Here is a 23,458-nt window from a genome sequence, read left to right on the forward strand (position 1 = left end):
TAATTAGGCCTGTCGCCTAATGCTTTTTCAATTTGGTGATTAGATCAAAATCAAACCAAAATCCTTTCTCATTTTCTGTGTGTAGCTCAGGAGTCCTCAATCTCCATCTCAGTCAGCTCCGGTGAGGGTCTTTTGCGGTGTGTTCATCGAGGAGAACCATTCATGCACGGCGAAACGTGGGACGTAGACGAATGCACTGCCTGTTCCTGTGATAACGGTACGATTACCTGTGTGACTGAGGGTTGCCAGCCAGCATTCTGCATTTCACCAGTAAAACCTGAAGGAGAATGTTGCTTACTCTGCCCATACAGTACGTGTTGTGTTAATATCATACATAATTAAAAGATATTACATTTAATGTAATCTCCAAATCACTCACATCACCAGGGGCGGATCTTAAAATTGCGCAGTCTTACTACTAGGCTTAACCCTTGATTGAACCAAATCTACTAGTATACATATAAGGCACAATTGCCTTTAAAATTGAAAATTCGAACAAGTGTATAGTAGTTACATGTATTTCAATTCCACCTGAAAAGATATTAGTTTCCAAATCCTAAATTCCCTCACTAAGGGCCCTTCTTGAAAATAGTAGTATTCATTAAGCGAGCGAAGATTGTGGTTGGCCATTGAAAATATTCCTAGCATCACCAGGGCACTGATATTTATCCAGTGATTGAGTTTTGACAAATCACTTATCATTAGCAGGAGCGAATCTACCCTTCGCCAATGGGGGGGGGGGGGCGGATTTGCAGCCACATCTGTGAACATTTTTTTTTTTTTACAAAGTATTATTACCTCCTATTGAAGCCTCTTTATTAACTAGTCTGGTCTGTTAGCGTCAAACATGCCCTACTTGTGGACACGGTGGACAAAAACATGATTTTTTCTCCAGACCTTTGTTTATGTATAAGAATTAAGAATGGGGTATGCTCCAAAAAATCTGGCTGCAGGAACAGTGAAAAAAATGGGTGAAAATGTCAGAATTTATGAGTTCAGATTTATCTGATATATAGACTAGCGCTAGTGCAAAACTCAATAGCAGTGCATTATTTTACGTTGGATTAGTTCTTGAATTCAGACCCTTTTTGAACAGATCTTCTGTTTGTCCTCGCATCTCAATGCACCAAATATTTAAAGCAGATGCTAAACAAGCCGAAGGGTGACGGTGGAGGGGGTTGAATGTTGGTGTGTATGTACATATTTTGGTCTTGGGGTAAAGATGTGCAAGACACATTTTTTTTGTATTGGAAATTGTGTTGCCATGGTAACAGTGTATCATTGCAAAAATAAGGTAAACATTTTGCAGTTGGAACTACTTCCTCTGTTTTCATCCGATTCTCATGAAATTTGGCACACACATTGATCTTGAGGAGAAGATGTCCAAGACTTATATTTGTGTGTCTTTCAGAAATCTTATTGCCATGGTAACAAAATATTATCTGGTGAAAATTGGGGAAAAACCTTACAATTCAAACTGTTTCATCAGTTTAAAATCAATTTTCATGAAATTTGGCACACACATTGGTATTGAAGTAAAGATGTACAAGGCACTTTTTGTGTGTGTTTCCAAAATTGTGTTGACATGGAACAACATATATTATATGGCAAAATTGCAATTAGAACTACTTCATCAGTTTTTTGTTGTTGCTGTTTTGAACCAATTCTCATGAAATAATTATGGCTCACACATTGGCCTTGAGGTAAAGATGTGCAAGAACCTTTTGTCAGAGAGTGCATTGCCTTGGTAACCACATTTAGCCAGAAATATGGGGAAAACTCATTGTGGATCAGTCTACTTCTCAGTTTTCAGCCTGTGCTCATAATAGTTGACACAAATATTCATTTTGGGTAAAGATTCATATTCAGTATTAAAAGGGAATCAAGCCTTGGTCATAATGTTGTGTGCATGGACAAGGAGAAAAATAAGAATGGTGAAAGTTTTAAAGAAATCGGACAAGCAAAATAAAGTTATGGCTGCTTTAAAATTAAGATCCCTAAGGCTACTAGTATGTCTAATTCAAATTGGCAACTGGGTAAATAAATTATGACAAGGGGTGGGGCCGCAAGGACAACTTTCCCATAAGACTAGCACTTAGTTATCAGGATTTTAGGTTTTCTCCTAAATCCCTATTCCATGGGGCCGTAATATAAACCCGGTAGTATGTTTTATGTCCTCATGAACGAAAGACATAATTTGAAGTAAAACTTTTGGAAAAAAGAAATTTTAGCTGATTAATTATTCCAGTACATGGAAGAGTGGTCCTTGCCTTCTTACATCACTATGACATCACATATGCGGTCGATTTGAAGTCTTCATGGGTATAGTGATTACCAATGTTTATAACTTTAATATGTTCACAACTTTGTTATGGTTTGTCCGATATTGTTCAAACTTTGCCCAATAAACTTATCTGATTTTTTCATTTTCCTCAAAAAACAAGTGTTTATTTGGGTTTGATTCCCCTTTATAAAGTCATATAATAGCGCAGGGTATTAATCACCTTCAATAATATCTATAGGCTTTTTTGGGGGGCGGAGAAGGTCCTTAAAATCTGACAACATAAAAATATAGAAGGTTAAAGGCCATGACCATGAGGAACTTAAACACTCTTAAAAAAACACCCCTTACATTTTTATTGGGGGGGGGGGGCTTTAGAAAATTGCCACATAAAGAGTAAAAGGAAATCATAACGACTAGGAACTTAACCCCCCCCCCAAAAAAAAGGGGGGGGAATCCTTTACACTTCAGCATATTGATTTAAAGCCTCAAACATTCTGCTTTGAAAAAAAAAATGTTTCCGGTGTCCAATTAATCAATGTATTATTTGAAGCATGAAGCAGGGGCTGTCACAGAAATATACTGAAAAAAAATAAATGAAAGCAAATATAAGGCTAAAATCTATTGTGCACATAGGTATATTTTTGATATGGTACTGAGTCATGGATTTGCAAGTGAATTTCTAAAAGAAGTGCAGAGATTTTTTAAAACATTTATATTTCTATAATTAGTTGCATGATTAAAGGTACATTTTAAAATATGTCAGAAAAAGTATTCTTAGAGAGAGACAGGAAACAGAAGGAGATGGCATGGTGAAGATCAAAATCAAGAGTGATGTGAAAGTTAAAAAGAAAGAGTCGGAACGAAATATGAATATGAATAAAAGACTGAGTAGGAGAATATCAATAAACAATGGTTAATTGGGTACTGTAAACAATTTTTTATCAAATCAGAATGCATTAAACTTCAAATGAACGGTGAGAAGTGCAAAGGACTCTTGTTAACTTTCAAGGGGGGGGGGCATTTTCTGCTAAAAAGTATATCATCCCCCTATTTTTTCGGGGGGGTAAGTTCCTAGTCATAATCCTTTAACTGTAATTTTTATGAGGTCATTTTCTAAAGACTCCCCCCCCAAAAAAAAAAGAGTAATGTCTAGCTTTAAAAATGCATTGACCCCTGATGAACAAAGGTGTAGACTGGTTTGAGCATGGGGAAGTAGAACTAAAAGTGGTATGGGGAGGGGTGCACATCTTGGGGAAAAGGAAATAAGGTTTGGAAAATCAGCTGTTGAAAGAAGAAGGGGTACACATTTTGTTTTGCTTGCCAGTGTTGGAACTCCTCTGCTTCAGCGGAAGGTTTCATATTCACCCAGTGTACCTCCAGCCTGTATGCCCTTAAGGGGAAGCGTTTTTTAAGAGTGTTTATCATTTTTATGTTTCTCATGGCCACTGCCTTTAACCTTCTTTGATGTCAGATTTAAAGGACTAATCCTGCCCCTTCCCCCCAAACCCAGAAATATTAATGAAGGTGATTAATACCCCCACATTTTAATGCAAATAAGACATTTAGAATTTAATATGAATCTTTATCCTAAGATGAATATTTCTTCCAATTTTTATGAGCACTGACTAAAAACAGGGGAAGAAGTTTGATCCACAATACGTTTTCCTACATTTCTGGCTATCATATGTGGCTACCCTGGTAATGCACTCTCTCACAAATGCAAAAAAGAAGGTTCTTGCACATCTTTACCCCAAGGCCAATGTGTAAGCCAAATTTCACGAGAATAGGTTCAAAACTGATGAAGTAGTTCAATTGCAAGTTTTTTACCTAAATTTTGCCATATGATATTTTGTTACCATGACAACACAGTTTCTGAAACACACACAAAAAGTGCCTAGTCCATCTTTATTTCAATACCAATGTGTGTGCCAAATTTCATGAGAATTGATTAAAAACTGATGAAGCAGTTTGAATTGGAGGTTTTTTCCGCAATTTTCACCATAAAATATGTTGTTACCATGGCAACAAGATTTCTGAAAAACACACAAAAGTGTGTCTTAGACATCTTCACCTCAAGACCTATGTGTGTGCCAAATTTCATGAGAATCGGTTAAAAACGGAGGAAGTGGTTCTAACTGCAAGATTTTTACCTTATTTTTGCAATAATACACTGTTACCATGGCAACACAATTTCCAACACATGAAAAAATGTGTCTTGCACACCTGTACCCCAAGACCAAAATATGTACATACACACCAACATTCAACCCCCTCCACCGTCACCCTTCGGCTTGTTTAGCATGTGCTTTAAATATTTGGTGCATTGAGATGCGAGGACAAACAGAAGATCTGTTCAAAAAGGGTCTGAATTCAAGAACTAATCCGATGTAAAACAATGCACTGCTATTGAGTTTTGCACAAGCGCTAGTCTATACATCAGACAAATCTGAACTCATAAATTCTGACATTTTCACCCATTTTTTCACTGTTCCTGCAGCCTGATTTTTTGGAGCATACTCCATTCTTAATTCTTATACATAAACAAAGGTCTGGAGAAAAAAATCACGCTTTTGTCCACCGTGTCCACATAATTTCGCTAACTGACCAGACTATACTATCTATTGTCAACGGCGGACGGCATTTGAATATTAATTATTCAGAAGGAAGAGGATCGAGGGTATTTGAATTCCAGTTCATCGTGACTTAGCCGTGAACCAGAATAGCCTGGTTCTTGAGTCGCAGCCAGGCTAGTCCAGATTGGACCTTGTTGTTTGAAAATGCCCTTTCCCCAAAGCTAACATAGAGGGCACAAGTCTGCCAATCTCTAATCAGCGCCAATCCACTCATCTTCGCTCCCCACCAAGGTCCAGTACAAAACTTTGTTACTGCAAAGTTTTGTACTGGACCTTGGTGGAGAGCGAAGATGAGTGATTGGGAGACATGTGCCCTCCATGCTAGCTTTGGGAGAGGGCACTTCCAACCAACAAGGTCCAATCTGGACTACAGCCAGGCAAGCACTGTAGATGACAGGTTCGAATTTTCATTAAAGATCGAGCATGCGATCTCAAACCCATATGAGTAATGCCGAAAATTTGTTCACAAACAGGAATTTTAACAGAGCATTAAAAAATAGATTTGTAAATCAAACACAATGATGAAAATTTGATTTCCGTGCTGAAATATGTTTTGTATATCGACTTCAAAATTTGATATTTTAAGCTCGATATTGAGCAAGATATGTAAATCACAAAGCGACATGATTTTTTTCTTCCAAGTCTTCCCCTCATTTTATTCACTCGTCTTCCTCCTCTTATTTTTCACCTTCTTCTTTTCTCCTCTCCTTTTCCCTTCTTTATTCTATCTTTGAGTTTCGTCCTTGTTTTTTAAGGCTCAAAGGGGGGGGGGGGGACTCCTGGCCAGGTCCGCCTATGCGTTAGCATAGTAGAGCAATGCAAAATCCAAGAAACTGAAATGAGCATGGCCGTCTTGTTAATAAAGGTTCCCGCTTAAACATATTTAGCTTTGAAGTAAAAAGTGAGCCATCTATCAGATCTAAGAATTTACTTTTTCTTTTAGAATGTATATCAATTATTAGGCCTATCGCCTTATGCTTTTTAAATTTGGTGATTAGATCAAAGTGAAACTAAAATCCTTACTCATTTTCTGTGTGTAGCTCAGGAGCCCTCATTTCCGACCTTTCGTTTGAGGACGCGTACGCTTATTTAGAACGGTAGTTCATTTTGGGAGAGACTTTTGGGCCCGTCGTCATGGTCGTAAAACTCCGCCCTGTAATGCAAATTGTGTGACATGAGATTTTTTTTCGTTTCGCATCTGGAACGGAAACATTCAATTTGCGTTTCGTGTGCAAAATTCTGGTTGCTACTATGGTAACAGCGATATATCTGATTTAGGACGACTTTCCAAATCCAAATTTGGTTCCTCCCAGAGCTCGAGATGCCGCCCGGGGGACCCACTTCCATTGAATGGTGGATACCAGGCGCGACCACACGTACAAATGGAAAGAGTGGGTATACGTATAGGCCTATGTAGCGTTATGAGGGTGTGAGAAACAATGATTAAAATACTGAAAAGGGATATATTATTTCCACTACTTGTAGGGTGTCACAACCCAAATACTTGTTGAGAGATGCATTTTCATAATCTGGAAAAGACCTTCCCTTGTTTAGGGTGCTTTTCGAAACCCATAGTCGCGCCTGGTATCCACTCATCAATGGAAGTGTACCCCCGGCAAACCCCCCATTTCTGCGGAAAAGTAAAACATACTGCCCATTACATCGTGTGCTAGAGGCATATCGTTCATGTAGAAGGTGCTGGCAAAAGAAAAAAACTCCGCAAATTCAGACGGTTTATGGCCTGTTGCATGCTGTGTACATGTCAACGCATGGGAAATGATTCGACTTGAGAGGTGATCTGACTCATGGAATCAATTGCCAGTGATCCACAAATAATGCACATTAAATGCAATATCGATTCGATGGACTGTAATGATCTATATCTAAGCCTTAATTTGGTAAGTTTTTCCTTACTCAATATGTACTCGATTTGTTTGAAAAACCACTTTCTTATCCATGTCATAATCTACATTTCGCATGTCTCCAGCCAGCTGGAGTCATAGCCATGATACAGGTACAGTCCCGCCGCGAGCTTAGGCAGGCAAATGGTATGGTATGGCATGCTGGTATCGTATGAAAGAGCTTTGCACACGAAAAGCAAGATCTATAGGGCCTGTAACACAAAGCTTGGCAATGATTGTAAAACAGTTTTCTACGTTTGATTGTATTGACTGTAATGTATAATCAATCTAGAAATTCGAGTCTATGATTAATCGTTAACTTTTGAGTTACCCGACTCTAATCTCGCGTTGTAGAGATTTTCGAAATGTGCCTATTATCACTCAGCTCCGGTGAGGGTCTTTTGCCGTGTGTTTATCGAGGAGAACCATACATGCACGGCGAAACATGGGACGTAGACGAATGCACTACCTGTTCCTGTGATAACGCTACGGTTACCTGTGTGATTGAGAGTTGTCAACCAGCATTCTGCACTTCACCAGGAAAACCTGAAGGAGAATGTTGCTACCTCTGCCCATACAGTACGTGTTGTGTTAATACCATGCATAATTAGAACACATATAACATTCAATGTTATCTCTAAATCACTAACATCAGTTACCCACCATCCACCATTAAGCCTATATCATAAATGGGTAATAAAAGAGGGTTTCGGCGTAACCACTTGATTGTTGTTAGAAAAAACAAACATAACTTAAATACCTATTATACAATATCATTAGCTATCACGGTCATAAATTCCATGATATTTTTCGAATATTTTACATCAATAGATCACTAGGCCTATATATTCTTTTGAATGAGGCGTCCGCACCCACAGCGTGTGTGTCTCCCATTTTCATAGGGAATTAACACTCGATTCTCTCCGAAGCTACCGGTCAAGGAACCATCAAGAGTGCACCTTGTGCATGATTAAGACGTAACCGAGTCCTGTCAAGATAGGGTGCCAACCTCTGCGGACCAGGAAACTCACAGGGCATAAAGATGGTGCTAATAAAGACACAATGCCGGGAGAGGACTATGCAACTTGTGACTGTAAATCATTCGAGCGATATACCGCTTAAACTGCAGCAATATCTCAACCAATATAGTAACCGCATTTTATTTATAAAAATAATGGTAATCGATAAAGCAGGACATATTTTGATTTGAGGATTTTTAGGAAGGCACTTTAAAAGCCCACATAGCACCTGAGGCCACTTTCTTCATCAATTCTGTAATCAAGATGAGTACAAGCTAATAGTATGTATATATTTCACAAGCTTAAAATGGAACATCAAATAACAAATGATTGTACAGTGCGTCCCAGAAAAAACGAAACCGAGATTTAGCGATGATTTATCATAACTTAATCATAAATAAAATAGACAAATGACCTATCAATGTAACTACTACTTACATTATTCCTAATTCACGCATGAGTGAGTAAAAACAATTCGAAGAGAGGACGCCAAAAACTCACTTGGCGGGGGGTATCTGAATTTCAAAAAGAAAATCACATGACTAAAAAGTTCAATATCTGCTCTTTTCTTTGATACCTCAATAACAGAAAATGGTCGAGAATAAAAAAGTTATGATCCCTCAAAATAATGCTTGTATTTCCCTAATTTCATTAAATAAACTTGTTTTCACCGGTTTCCCACAGAAGCTATCGCACGGTAACAAAAGACTTCATGCATTGCTAATCGTTTACAAAACGGAGTGTCGAGTGAGTTTGAACGCTAGCCTGTAAAACCTCTTCATTTTCTGAAATTATTGAAATTCAAGCCTTATTTCAAATAACCAGAACTTTGTTATTTCTTGACCATTTTCTGTAATTGAGGTATCAAATTAAAGAGCAGATATTGAACTTTATAAGAATGTGGTTTTCTTTTTAAAACACAGATACGGCCCGCCAAGTGACTTTTTGGTATCCCCTTTCAAAGTGTTTTTGCTCACTCATGCGGGAATGAGAAATAATATAAGTAATACCGGATGAAAGAGGAGATTCTAAGCTTTACATTGATAGGTCATTTGTCTATTTTATTTATGATTAAGTCATGATAAATCATCACTAAATCTCGGTTTCGTTTTTTCTGGGACGCACTGTATAAATTTGGTCACCCAATATCCTAGGATTAAATTAGCTTTTATTTCTAAACCTTAACAGATGTCGTGGTGAAGAAAGTCCGGCCTGAAATCACAAATGGAGATACCTTCACAGAGGAAGGGGACAATCAAATAAGCGTTAAGGTTTCCATCAAGTTTCATGATGCCACGGACACCACCGGAGTCTCAGGAGAAGACCTTTGGAAGCTTTCTGCTTGGGCTTCAGCCAACCCAGACGGCAATGGACCAAGGTAAAGCCCTTGGGCGGTATTCTGAGGTCATTTTATCTTTAAAATATTTTATTTTATCTCTTAAAATGAAATTGGTATTCTGAGATGACATTTTATCTCTCAGATAAAATCTAAAATTTTATCTTGCGTACAAATTTTATCTTGCGTATCTATGATGATACGCAACAGAGCGGTGGCAGCGTAGACATACCCATCGCGTATCTGGACATTGCAACGCGGATGATGTGCTTGCGCCCAATTTACTTTGAAGAAAAAATGAAATAAACTTAAAAGAGGGTAGGGGCTATTTTATCTCCGCGACGTTGATTTCGTCAATATTTCTACATGAATTAACTCCAAATATTGACATGAAAATGATGAAAAATGATATATTCATTGAGAACAACACCTTAAAGTCATTCCTGTACAATTAGGAAGTATTTCTTAAGACCTTTCTTGACTAATATTGTCTATGAAACGATGCTTGAAAAGATGCGAAATAGACTTCGAAAAAAAGAGGAGAGTATTGTCATTTTTGTTAAAAAGAAATCTCTGAAAGACGCGTAAGCGTATTGTGCAAGCGTATGTGAAGTGAATGAATTGACGCAATCTCACTTCTTTGCCACACCTCCTAGCGGAATGGACTTCCATTGGTTGAGTAATATCAGAGAGCTATAAAAGCGCGTTTCTAATTGTATATTGATTAAAAAATAGGTGTGTCTTACAGAGATAAAAAGAAGATAAAATTGTTCTCAGAATACCAATTCGGAGAGATTTTAAGGGTATTTTATCTCACTGATTTTAACGAAGATGAAATATTTTATTTTATCTGAGATAAAATTGATCTCAGAATACCACCCCTTGAAATTTAAAAACGCCTACGAACGCCGTACGAACGTTTTTCTTTTGTTAGACCATTTAGTAAGACCTTCTCAATATGTCCTATGATGCCAGCGTACACAGACCGTTTGTAGACAATTCGTAAGTTTCAACTCGGTCGATGGTTTTGTCCAAGATTTTTTAAACATTTATCCAAAACCCTTTCTTTGTAAGCCGGCCTTACCAACGTCGTATGAATATCGTACGGACCAAGCAATATTTTTGGAAGATCGAGAAAGAATCCTAGAGGACATTAATTCTTTACATTGGTCGTAAGAACGGATAAGGCTGTTCATATAATGCTCTTACGACGTCCGTAATAACGCCTTAAGAACGGAAATTCGAACAGCGCCATCTTACGAGCAACTCTTGGGTCTTTAATGCCCCTATCATTACTGGCGGTGCGAATGCCAACAACCGTTGCAATTGTGTGCAACATATAATGTGAGTAAACGATCCCTCCAACCATTGTAAAAGCCCCTTAAGGGGACTGCAAGAAACACGTAGTCTTCTTGGAACTGCTGCCATGTTAAAATTACTTTGAACGGTAAGTGGACTTTCATTAGGGCACGGTAGTGTCTTTTTTTCAGAAACAAACAAAGTATACATGAAGTCCGAAAGAAAGCCTATCACGAATGACTTGAAAACAAAAATCGTAAGATGGCTTTAAGTCTGGTGAAAGAATAGTTGAGGGCATTTTTACGAAAATGTTACAATTTTAGGGCCAGTGAAAGAACAGAAATCATTCCGTTTCCCGAGATGGCCTTCAATTGCTCTTGCCACCTAAAGGGCGCTTGAACGAATCTCTTCTACGAACCCAAGAATTTCCAAGAACCGTCAGATTCGTACGAACGCATCTTTCGTACGAGTTTGTGTGACTGTATATTAGCATAATCAATAAATAAACAACGTAGCTAATTACCCAATCACCTGGATTCATTTCAAGTGTATCTGGCCTTATACGCCCTTGAAGTAGGTGTTCAAGATGAAAAATAAACAGTCCCTTGAGGCGTCCGAATTTTCCATGTGTTGCTTTTGAAGCAGACCCCCAATTTCATATTTTCTTTTCTTCAGGAAATATCTACTTGTACTTCAATGAATATTATTTTAATTCTTTAACAATTCTGCATGGCTTACTTGAAAATAATGTAAACGAATAGTAACACACTGTATATTGTTATGTAGTATGTCCCATTTTGTAATAATATAACAATAATAAAGGATATTTATATTGCGCACATTTCCACCTTGTTAGGTGCTCAAGGCGCTCCTATAAAAAAAATCCTATTGACAATTTTACACCGAACGAAAAGTGAACCTCGATCATTTTTTCTGTCTAAACCTGTATATGAATAACAGTGCTCAGATAAAAGAATGCGTTAAATCTTGCTTAAATTGTAACCGTTTCTGGACCCAAATTTGCAAACGTGTTATTGCTTATTACAAAGGATTGGATTCGAAGAGGACATTCTAGATCTGAAACAAAAAGACCAGTCCTTGAAGAGAAGAGAAAAAATCGAGTTTACCAATCTGGACTTCTCCTTTTCCGACCCAATGGCCGAATGCGTAGACATGAAGTATATCTGTGTGAGGATCGAGAGGGGAGATGACCCAAGGACTACCGGGTACATTGGCTATACTTTAGGAGGATACCCTGGCCCCAATGCACAGACTGGTTGTACAAGAGCTCCAGAATGTCGACGTAGTCAAGGTACTAATTTGTTTCGTTCGCTACTGTCAAAAGTATTTCAGCATACTCGTAAATAGAGGTTTACGAATGTATTTGTTGACTCAGTCCCGACTGCTGATTAACAATGTAATGGAGCGTAGTATTCAATATCCGTAACTGAATTCAGAAAATCATTCGTACCAATTGAAAGTAACAAAGAAGCTCTCCACCTTTTACTACTGCCATGTCATGTAAGCCAGTTATATAAAGCATCCTATAGGAAACAGAAATAAATAAACAAATGAACACATCGCAATGTAATAGTGAAACATCTTGACACACAAGTCCGAAAGTCTCGGTCTTTAAGGAAAATTTCCTGAATTAATTTCAGGTTAGCAAGGCCGGAACCTATGGAGCAGTTTAACCTTTGACCGTAACCTGCCGTTTCCGTTTCGGTTAACGTTTGCATTTTCGTAAAACGAGAGAAATTCCGGCGGTGTTCAATGGGCCCCTTGTCGTTTTTAGATTCGATTTCGAAAAGAACCGGTGCCCGGCGGAAATTATTTTCCCACAGTTCCGGACCCAATATGACTATTCATGACTGTCTTCGACATATCAAGTCAATTCAAAATTTATTTCAATCAATCATAATAATAGAGGTATATACAAATTAGGTAAAAACTTGGGATTGTGAGTGTCAGATCTTGGGACTGAAATTCCCAGTCTGGTAATAGATTTGGTTCTGTTTGAAACGAAAGTAGTTACCACTTGCAATAATCACACAATCATTCAATATCTATATGTAACATAAATTTAATTCAGAGAGACCAGCTATATAAATGTACATATAGTTAAAGAAATTGAACAATCAGAATTAAATCATGAATCACATGCATATCAACATAACATCAAACTGTATTTAGCAGTTAGCATCAGCATGAATTAACCTATACTGAATATGTTGCAATATGTATCTAATGAGAGTGATTTATTAATATTTAATCAAGGCCTAATAATTTGGCATCCAAACGTGACAATATTTTTGGTTATTAATTCCACCAATTAAGTTTCATCAAAAGAGGGTTTATACTTGGATGAATACCTACACTGGACCGTAGTATATCTAATCTGGTTATAATTTATATAGTTCAGAATAAGGACCCCTTCGACATCGTCAATGACTATCGTTGGTCCGATGAATATAGTCGTCTAAGAGCGAGCTGTGGTGGCTTCGACGACGCGAAGTAAAGCGAGCGAACTCTCGACGAAAAGCCAGTCCAGATTCGCGGACGAAATGATGGGGGCTGAGAGCCACAGTACGAAGATTGCTACGATGAATCACAAGTCACGAACTCTGAGTTCGAGGATGAAGTACGAGCCCAGCTCGTCCCTAAAGAGAGTAAATAAATAACCATCTCCTAATAGACAAGGTCCAGTAATAACACTATAACTCTTCACAAGTCAGTTACGATATACTAGCTTGAATTCACTGAGCTACTTACGGAAAATAATGTAAAAAAAAAAACTACGGTATCTTTTATCCCTAAATAGCAAAAGGAAATCTCTCTTCTCATAGAAGTATAACTTCTCAGTTCAATGAATATTTACATCAACTATATCATATACAACATCAATAAACTGATCCTGGCTATTACTCTTGTTCAGTTCACAAGCCATATATCACATAACTATCAGTTTAAAATATATGGGAATCGTCATTGTCATTGAGCGTATAAACCAACAACTCTTCCATAATAAAATGTCTACTTTAATAACATTTAATTACTTCATCTTTATATCATTACTTCATGTTTAGTTGGTTTCTCCTTGGTTTGATTTCACAAAGTTTTCATTTATGAAATATGATTTACTATACAATACAACAAAGCATTTAATATTCTTTGCACTTTAGTGTTCAATACTCCAACATTAATCATAAGCAAAATAATTACTGAATTTCTTTGAAAACACTAAGTTTTGCTTTTAATTAAAATAATTAATTATACCAATAAAATAGTGAACTTACAGTTCTTTGGAACAGTCGTGCCTGGTGAGATGAGGGCAGATGTGGTGGCTTTACCTGGCCTGTGCTGCCTGGATCCAGCCTGCCAACGATGGGGATTAAGACTCAGCTGTGCCTGCACTACACAGCCTGCAACATTCACCCAAAGTAATGGCCTACGAGAACCACACCCTCACACTCCGAGTTAAGACCAAATGTGGAAGGGTCTTCCTCTCCCGAGAATCAAACGATTTCTGATTTGCTTTTACTCAAACACCACTCCATCTTGACTCTCACAAAGACAAAGTCATTAACATTCTCAATATTCCTCTGCTTTACTCTTCCACGCTGAACATATCCAATTAAAACTACTTAACTATCCAAGCTTTAATTTCACCTATTCAAAACTCCCATCTCAAACATTCTCAACAATCTTTTCATCTCATACATAAAAACAAACATCTATAGAATTTTAGAGCCCCATTGAACTTAACTAAATATATCAAGTTAAATGACCCAATGCTCATGACCTAAGCTTGTCAAGAAGTCAAAGTAAAATTCTAATCCTTACACCCCAGCGGGTTTGATCACTTACTTAAAGATACAGTTGATTGACTCTGGGACTATGACAAGAGTCAACCACCCAAATTCCTTTTATTATATACAAGCTGAATGGTTACTAGGGGTTAACACTAAATAGACTTACAGTCGCATTGTGACAGTGAGCCCCTAGAAGTTTTCATTAAAAAAAACTTGTGGGTGGGGCACCACCATGGTACGATTAAATACAAATTAATATGATACATACATAAAGAATGAACAACAAATAACATAAGAGCACGCATGGGTGTGGACTTTTGCATAATTGTGGTCGTTTACGGTGCAGACCATGAATGAATCAGCATCCTCAATTTGAAGGTGCCGGGTAAAAATGGCAGAGGTAATAATGGCAAAGGTGAAAATGTCAGAGGTAAAAATGGCAAAGGTAAAAATGGCAAAGGTAAAAATGGCAGAGGTAATGGCAAAGGTAAAAATGGCTGAGGTAATAATGGCAGAGGTAATAATGGCAGAGGTAAAAATGGCAAAGGTAATAATGGCAGTGGTAAAAATGACGGAGGTAATTAAAGATCATGACATGCAAGATCAGCAAGGAAAATATATAGCCTTTCTATTAATATCAGTCATAATTATTGACCTTGAATGGACAAAATGAGTATTATGAACAGATGAGATATTATTTGGATTTCTTTCATCATTTTAGGTCTATACTTTTTCGTTGATATGATTAAACTCAAACATTTTCATGTCAACATGATTTCAATTAGTGAGTGGTGAAAGGATTTATCTTGCCCAGTTTATATGGTAGAACAACACTTCATCACATACATACCAAATGAATTGTAATGTAAACACCAATGTGCGCCACCATAATAGACTAACATAGACGATGTCGGGACTTCTTCGAACACTTGCATATATTAAATGGATTGACTGTTTAGTAGATAAAAGTGTGTGAGAGGGAGAGGGTGAGGTTTTGCGTGTGCGCGCGTACGAAGCGCGTGCGCATATTACTGCAAGGTTAAATTGAGGGGTAAACATTGTGCAGACAGGCTCCTTCCTCGAAACTGGGAGGTTCACAGCAATTTTAACAATCCATCTCAGCCCTAGTTCAGACAAAAGTTCATTCGAGAACCCTCGATTCTTCTCGACTAGAATACTAGTCGAGAAGAGAGCCGACTGAGAAGTACGTCAACAGGAGAGCTTCACTCGGTCCATATTATACATCATGTATAGCTTTGGGGAACAATTACCTCAGCCCAAGTGGTTGGCCCTTTTGGGGTTCCAAGTCGTATTCCTACTAGCAATTCATGTGCACAAGGTAAGACGCGTTTGCGAATATTGCCCAAATAGCCCGTAATCTGAAATCAGGTTTATTTTAGACCACTGTCTAGCTCTTTGTTAAAATTAAACTGCCCGCTATCTCCTCCCCAAGATCCACAAACCTGGCAACCCTGGTCGACCCATCCTCTCAGGAAATGGTTCCCCAACAGAGAACATCTCCCTTTTTGTTGATTATCACATTAAACCCCTTGTCTCACGTGCACCCTCTTACATCCACGACACTCCAGAATTTCTCAGGAAACTCAATGACATCAAGGACCAGATACCCGAGACTGCGATCATCGGCACTTTAGACGTTTCTTCACTGTATACCAATATTCCCCACGATGAAGGTATCCAAGCATCATGTGAAGCCTTGACCGCCAGTGGCCATTCAAGTCCCCCCATATCCGATATCAAATCTCTGATGTCTCATGTACTCACAAAAAACAACTTCACTTTCATGGATCAGCACTACCTACAGATATTCGGCACAGCAATGGGCACCCGGATGGCTCCTTCATTCGCCTGTCTCTTCATGACCAAGCTGGAACAGCAGATGTTAGATTCCGCCCCCTGTCGCCCATGGATTTGGTGGCGTTACATAGACGACATTTTCTTCATCTGGACCAGGGAGGAAGATAGCCTCCACACATTCATTGACCACATCAATTCCTTCCACAGGACCATCAAATTCACTTCTGATTTCTCCCAACAGGAAACCCACTTCCTTGATGTCACAGTCCAGAAAAAGCCTAACGGTATCACCACTACCCTGTACACTAAACCCACATATACCCACCAGTACCTCCACTCACCCAGCTGCCACCCCGTCACTGCAAAACTGGCATCGCTTACAGTCAAGCCCTCAGACTTCGCCGTATTTGCTCCGAGGACCCTGATTTTTCCTTCTACAGTGCGTATCAAAAAAAAGTTTACACTTTTAAAAAATCCTGTAAAATTATACATTTGTAATATCCTGAAGATTGTTCCACATTTTAACATTGGTACAGGTCCATTAAAGCAAATGACGATATAACTGTCGAAAAATATTTCCGCTTGAGTGAGCACCACTCACTTTTGAAAAGTTAGTGAAAAATGATTTGCGCAGAAATTTGAAATAGTTATGCGAATAAAAGTCCTTAATCATGAAGAACACATGGAATTTAGCTAGTAAAATTGATTTTAAGATATCTTCTACATTGTTTGACTTGTTTCCTTGCCCAAAACACTTCGAAGAGTGCATTTTGCCCCACCCCACTCCCCCACACACCGAGGCCATCGTGACGATATTTGCTTTACACTGAGCTGTGATTTACATGGAATGGTTTAAGCTTGATTTTCATTTTGTTAATCATTGCTAAGCTTGGGAAAAGTGTGGAGAAACAAGTATTAAATGAAAAATGATATGTAAACCAACTTTCAATGACAAAAACTTAGTGAAAAATGCTGGAGATGTCTCATATAAACTTTTGTTCAGATTCAGTTATGTCCTCAGATCCAGCTGGCACAAATAGGGTAAAGGTTGTGCTTATTGAGTGTTGAAATTTCAATTTGGGTGGCAAAATTGTCACAAAATGCTTGAATGTATCCGTTTTATTCCAATTGCCTAAAAGTGCAAGGAAAATGTATGATAAATCTTTTGTAGTGTCAGTTTGATTTCGTCCTTTCGACTTGACACAGCATGAAAACAAGCATTTCTGCGCAAACAGATTTCTGCGAGCTTTACAGAAATGGACAGTGCTCACTCAAGTGTAACATTCTGACAAAACTTTTACTTTCATTGGATAGATGAGACCCAAACCCAAGATTATATGTGAAAAAATTACCCACGTGTTGTGTATTTTTTAATTCCCAGGACTTTTTCAAAGTGTAAACTTTTTTTTGATACGCACTGTATATCGAGAATTTGCAGAAACATCTCTGTGCCAGGGGCCACGGGGCCAGGGCAGTCCAACTGGCAATCAACAAAGTTCGTTCTCTCCCTAGATCTGAAGTTCTCAAACCTAAAAGTGACAAGAAGACCACCGACAGAATACCGCTTGTGACCACCTTCCATCCCAATCTACCCCCTCTCCGCAAAATCCTGTGTGATAACCACCACATTTTACACACTTCTGATCGTCTCCAACAGGCCTTTACCGATACTCCCCTTCTAGCATACCGTCGCCCACCGAATCTCAGGGACTTCATTGTTCGTGCTGAATTGCCCTCCCTCACTAACCATTGTTCTCCCATACAGCATGGCACCTTCAAATGCACCAGCAAAAGGTGTATTATATGTGAAATACACATTCACGAGGGCGACACTCTCACCAGCAACTCTACCAGCCTTTTTCACCGAACTAAGGGCAACATCACATGCACTACCACTAATGTTGTATATCTCATCACTTGCAGAGTTTGTAGGGTACAATACGTAGGGGAAACCAAGACCACACTCAAGAAACGATTCTACGGGCACAGATCAACCGTCAACACAGCAAAGCTGGACACTCCAGTTGGCCGCCATTTTAACCTTCCCAACCACTCCATCACTGACATGATGCTACAGGGCATCGAATCTTTAGGTACCCGTCCTGACTCAGTACGCACTAGCAGAGAGAAGTTCTGGATGAGACGACTTCGCACCATCCAACCTCATGGCCTGAACATCCAAGAGGGGAACGACTGATCAATCCTTCTCACCCACTTTCCATCTGTAGACACATTTTTTCCCCCTCAGCTCTTTTAGATTAGTTACATCATAGTTTTTGCCTCTACTTTCCTCCCATATCTCATATAAGCTCAACTCCAATTTTTCCTCTCTTTTTCAGGTGATATAATAATTATTATATATATATATATTCTCTCCCTTCATCTCTTAGATTTACCACTTATTTATTTTGCTTATTTTCATGTTTACTATGTTTTTTTTCTTAATACACCCCCTTACTCATACAGCATCAGTTTCCTTATTTGCTTTTACCCTTTTAGGCTATTGCTTCCCTTCCATATAATATACAGGTTGTGTTTTTTTTGTTTTTTTTCTACTGTATAGTCTTCTGTTTTTTCCCCTCACACCCAGCGGATTACAATATCAGTTACACCATTTCCTTTTTGGATATGTTTATATAATTTCATACTTACAGATTTATTTTTACACTTTCTTCTCTTAGTTTGTTTATTGCTCTTACATACATACTCATGTCCTTTGCACATTATCAGTTGTTCTTCATTCTTTCCTTTTTCCCCCACTCTTATGCACCAGTTTACCAGTTTATTATGCCTTTCTTTGTTACCTGTTTGACCCACCTCTCACTAATTCTCTTGTTATTCATCTCTTCCTCACACCCTCTATCACTGTTTTGTTCCAGATCCTGTTTGATGTTGCCTGCCTCATAACTTAATCTCTCTAGGCTTGAGGTCTTTCTTTGGCCTTACTTACAGTACACTAACTTCCCTTTGTGTCTGCATACTCCTTTTCTTTCATCCCCTTCATTAACCTGATTGGTCATCTCTTCTCACTAATGCCCCTTTTGTCTCCCTGTTTTCAGTGTTGCTGTTGAATGTCTGTGGTCTATATTATGGTTGTTCCACTTTATATGTTTATCATTTTGCCTCCGAAGAAGATTCTGCTAGGATCGAAAGCTCAGGCCCCTTTTGACTCTCTAAAATTATAGAGAGTCAAAAAAATCAAAATCATGTTTATATTGTAGGCCTATATTTGTCATGTTCAGTATTTTGTATCCTTATGCTTTCATAATGAATAAAAATACTGCAGTTATCATTCCCAGACAATTATGAACTATGTGGATGTCAAAATGAATGTGTACTGTAAGGGATTTGTGCTCCAATTGGCTGTCCATGGTTAAACCAGAGCTTTAAACCAGGGTTTAATTTAAACCGGAGTTCAGAGTACAGGCCATTTACACGAAAATCTAACTTCGACTGACGCAAACTCTTTAACTACTATCTAAATGCATTTGAACCCAATTCTTTTCAATGTCATTTTTAAATGAATTTCCTAACTATGCATCTCGTCAACTGATAAACAAAGAAGAGTTTAAATATTATTCTAATCGGAGATTGAAATGTTCATAGATAGGCCTACTGAATATCAGATTTGATCAGGATAGCATTGCATAGGTTTAGGCAAAAGTGAATAAATTTATGCAAATTTGACTAGAATTCAGTTCATTTATTTAAATCACCCCCTTCTTTTTTCACGATCTATTCCCTCGTCTTCGTTAATATTCGCACCATTGCTCACTGTCCGTTCGTCTTATTGGGTTGTATCAACCCTTCGCTCGCCTTCGACTGCAATTTACTCAAAGAGGTGAACCGAAAAATCAATGTTCTTCGCATGCCATATTTATTCTTTGCTTACCGTTTGTTGATAAAATTTGACAATAGTGATTGAACGCATGATTTGGCCGAAATTTTTATTTTAATTCGTCGATTTCACGTGCATTTCGTGCATTTTTTCCCATTCGTCACCCTTCGTCAGCGTACATTCGTTGAGGTGTGAGTGGGCTTTTAAGCCTACAAGTGGAATGCCTCTGGCGGTCTGTTGCACCCACAAATGTAATAACGCCCACAAATGTAATAACACTTTACCCACAAATGTAATAATTTTTGATCGCCCACAAATGTAATAATGACTTTGCCCACAAATGTAATAAATTTGAAGGGATTTTTGGCGAATCCGTTCTAAACTAAAATCCTATAGTAATGGGTACATATAGCACAAAAATGCAAAGTCTTTTTTCAGACCGGGTTAATAAAACATCAAAGTACAAGTCCAAAGTCTTTCTTCCAGACCGGGTTGTTTCAAAAATTATAATATAAATCCAAAGTCTTTTTTCCAGACCCGGTTGTTTAAAAAAATATAATAAAAGTCCAAAGTCTTTTTTTCCAGACCCGGTTGTTTAAAAAATTGTGATATAAGTCCAAAGTCTTTTTTCCAGACCCGGTTGTTTCAAAAATTATAATATAAATCCAAAGTCTTTTTTCCAGACCCGGTTGTTTCAAGAATTTTAATAAGTCCAAAGTCTTTTTCCTGACCCAGTTATTTCAAAATTTATAATATAAGTCCAAACTAAGATACGATAATGATATTCCTGTGAAAAAAATGGGAATCGAGCTTAGTCTTTTCTCCAGACCCAGTTAATTAAAACTTGTGGAATTAATGTCTTTATTGTTGTTTCAACTTATACGGTGTATATTGTGAATATATGCAATAAGAGTAAATTGAGAATCAAGCGTAGTCTTTTCTCCAGACCCGGTTACCTGTTATTTAAACATTATGAATAACAGTATTAAGACCCTATAATCTTATTAATGCTGGATATAGCGTAGTCTTTCAGCCCGACCATTTTTTCTTTAAAAAAAACGCTAATAGTAAGAATTATAAAAAATCAAAGTCTAAGACCAAACAAACCTTCAACCTAAGAACCGGTTTTAAAAGAGGTTTAGAGTGTTGTCTTTATTCCAGACCTAAAACAGTTACGAAAAAAAATCTTCTAACATAAGACCTTATATTCTTATTCTCGTGGAATAACACGAGTTTTAAAACGTACTCTTTCCTCCAGACCCGGCTATTAAAAAAAGTAACTGAAAAACTTCGAATCTAAGACCAAATTTCCAAAGTTTCACCCAGTAAAAATATGTCTTTTTTTAAATATTACTACTAACCCTACAAAACATTGTAATAACGCGTGGGTAAAGCAGACATCCTTTCTCCAGACTTGGTTACTATTTGAAAAATAAAATAGTTTTTACAAATATTCTAAAACGAATACCCAATATCTAATTACTGTGGAACAACATGAAGACCGATTTTCCTCCAGACACAATTATTTCAGGAATAAAAAATCAATAAAACTCAACCCCCAACAACGAATCTAAGAACCAACAAATGAACAATCCTCCAAATTAAGACCATGCATGTAGAAAAACACATGTTTAGAGCGTTGTCTTTATTCCAGACCCGGTGATTTAAAAATGATTTAAACAATCCTAAAAACAAAAGACTCATATTCTTATTCTTGTGGAATAACACGAGTATTATGCTTAGTCTTTCGTCTGGACCCGGTTATTTAAAAGATAAAGAAATATTGAAAAAATGACAGCTGAGACCAATCTTCAAAATTAAACCCACTTAAAATGCTTGGGCTTAGAGTGTTGTCTTTACCCCTCACCGACGTATATTATAACTTTTGAATTAACCGGGTCTGGAAAAAAGACTTTGGACGTATATTATAATTTTGAAACAACCGGTTCTGGTAAAAAGACTTTGACGTATATTATAATTTTGAAAAACCGGGTCTGGAAAAAGACTTGGACTTGTACTGTAATATTTAATTAACCGGGTCTGGAAAAAGACTTTGAACTTTTGTGCTATATGAACGCATTACTATAGGATATTAGTTTAGAACGAATTCGCCAAAAATCACTTCAAATTTATTACATTTGTAGGTAAAGTCATTATTACATTTGAGGGTAAAGTGCATTATTACATTTGTGGGTAAAGTCATTATTACATTTGTGGGCGATGAAAAATTATTACATTTGTGGGTAAAGTGCATTATTACATTTGTGGGTGAAATTATTACATTTGCGGGTAAAGTGTTATTACATTTGTGGGCGTTATTACATTTGTGGGTAAAGTGTTATTACATTTGTGGGTGTAACACGGTCTCACCTGTATCACGCGATTTAATATAGCAGCAGCACTGACTTTGAAAACTACTATAACTCGCACAAGATGTTCAGTGATACTTGGTTGCTCTTATTTCCACTTTTTATGTACTAGACCAATACACTTACAGAGATATGATGGTAATTCAACAAATTCCCCCACTATGGCCAAAGTTCATTGACCTTTGAACTTGGTCATGTGACCTAAAATGTGCACAGGATGTTCAGTGATACTTGATTGCACTTATGTCCAAGTTTTATGAACTAGTCCAACATACTTTCAAAGTTATGATGGTAATTCAAAAAATACCCCCAATTTGGCAAAAGTTCATTGACCCTAATTGACCTATGATCTCAATAATATGACCTGAAACTTGCACAGTATGTTAAGTAATACTTGATTACTATTATGTCCAAGTTTCATGAATCAGATTTATATACTTTTAAAGTTATGATGGTAATTCAACAGATACCCCCATTTCGTCCAAAGTTCATTGACCCTATTGACCTTTGACCTTGGTCATGTGACATGAAACTCAGGCAGGATGTTCAGTAATTCTTGATTAACCTTATGGCCAAGTTTCATGAACTAGGTCCATATACTATGTTATGATGACATTTCAAAAACTTAACCTTAGGTTAAGATTTTGATGTTGATTGCCCCAACATGGTCTAAGTTCATTGACCCCAAATGACCTTTGACCTTGGTCATGTGACATGAAACTCAGGCAGGATGTTCAGTAATTCTTGATTAACCTTATGGCCAAGTTTCATGAACCAGGTCTATAAACTTTCTAAGTTATGCTGTCATTTCAAAAACTGAACCATAGGTTAAGATCTGGTGTTGACGCCGCCGCCGTCGCCGTCGGAAAAGCGGCGCCCATAGTCTCACTCTGCTAAGCAGGTGAGACAAAAACCGCGTAGAGGAAATTGTACACGTATGAGTGCAGGGCAAGTGAGAACAGGACGTGGTGTACTGGGAAGTGTAGAAAGTGATCAGTATCTTTTTTTAATTTATGTATTTAGATCTCGTGGGATGGAACGCCTTATCAGCAAATGCTGTTTTTCGTAGGAGTCCATATAATGAAAAGCTGCTCGCACGCAAAATTATATTACATGTACGGCATTTCATTACTCTACAGTGCGTATCAA

General features: G+C 37.7%; 2 protein-coding genes across 2 annotated transcripts; both read left to right on the top strand.

Moving 5' to 3' along the window:
* Window positions 1-86: 86 nt before the first annotated feature.
* LOC121421787 lies at window positions 87-11,947 on the top strand. The gene is made up of 3 exons (XM_041616587.1): window positions 87-310; window positions 9,026-9,215; window positions 11,522-11,947. Exons 1-3 carry the CDS (start codon window positions 163-165, stop codon window positions 11,838-11,840), a joined length of 657 nt encoding a protein of 218 aa, XP_041472521.1. The 5' UTR covers window positions 87-162; the 3' UTR covers window positions 11,841-11,947.
* Window positions 11,948-14,852: 2,905 nt separating this feature from the next.
* LOC121421826 lies at window positions 14,853-18,299 on the top strand. The gene is made up of 3 exons (XM_041616627.1): window positions 14,853-14,861; window positions 15,738-16,505; window positions 17,868-18,299. The coding sequence occupies exons 1-3, from the start codon at window positions 14,853-14,855 to the stop codon at window positions 18,297-18,299; spliced, it is 1,209 nt and encodes a 402-aa protein (XP_041472561.1).
* Window positions 18,300-23,458: the final 5,159 nt, after the last annotated feature.

This window comes from Lytechinus variegatus, chromosome 9 (assembly GCF_018143015.1).
Source record: "Lytechinus variegatus isolate NC3 chromosome 9, Lvar_3.0, whole genome shotgun sequence".
Classification (NCBI taxonomy): domain Eukaryota; kingdom Metazoa; phylum Echinodermata; class Echinoidea; order Temnopleuroida; family Toxopneustidae; genus Lytechinus; species Lytechinus variegatus.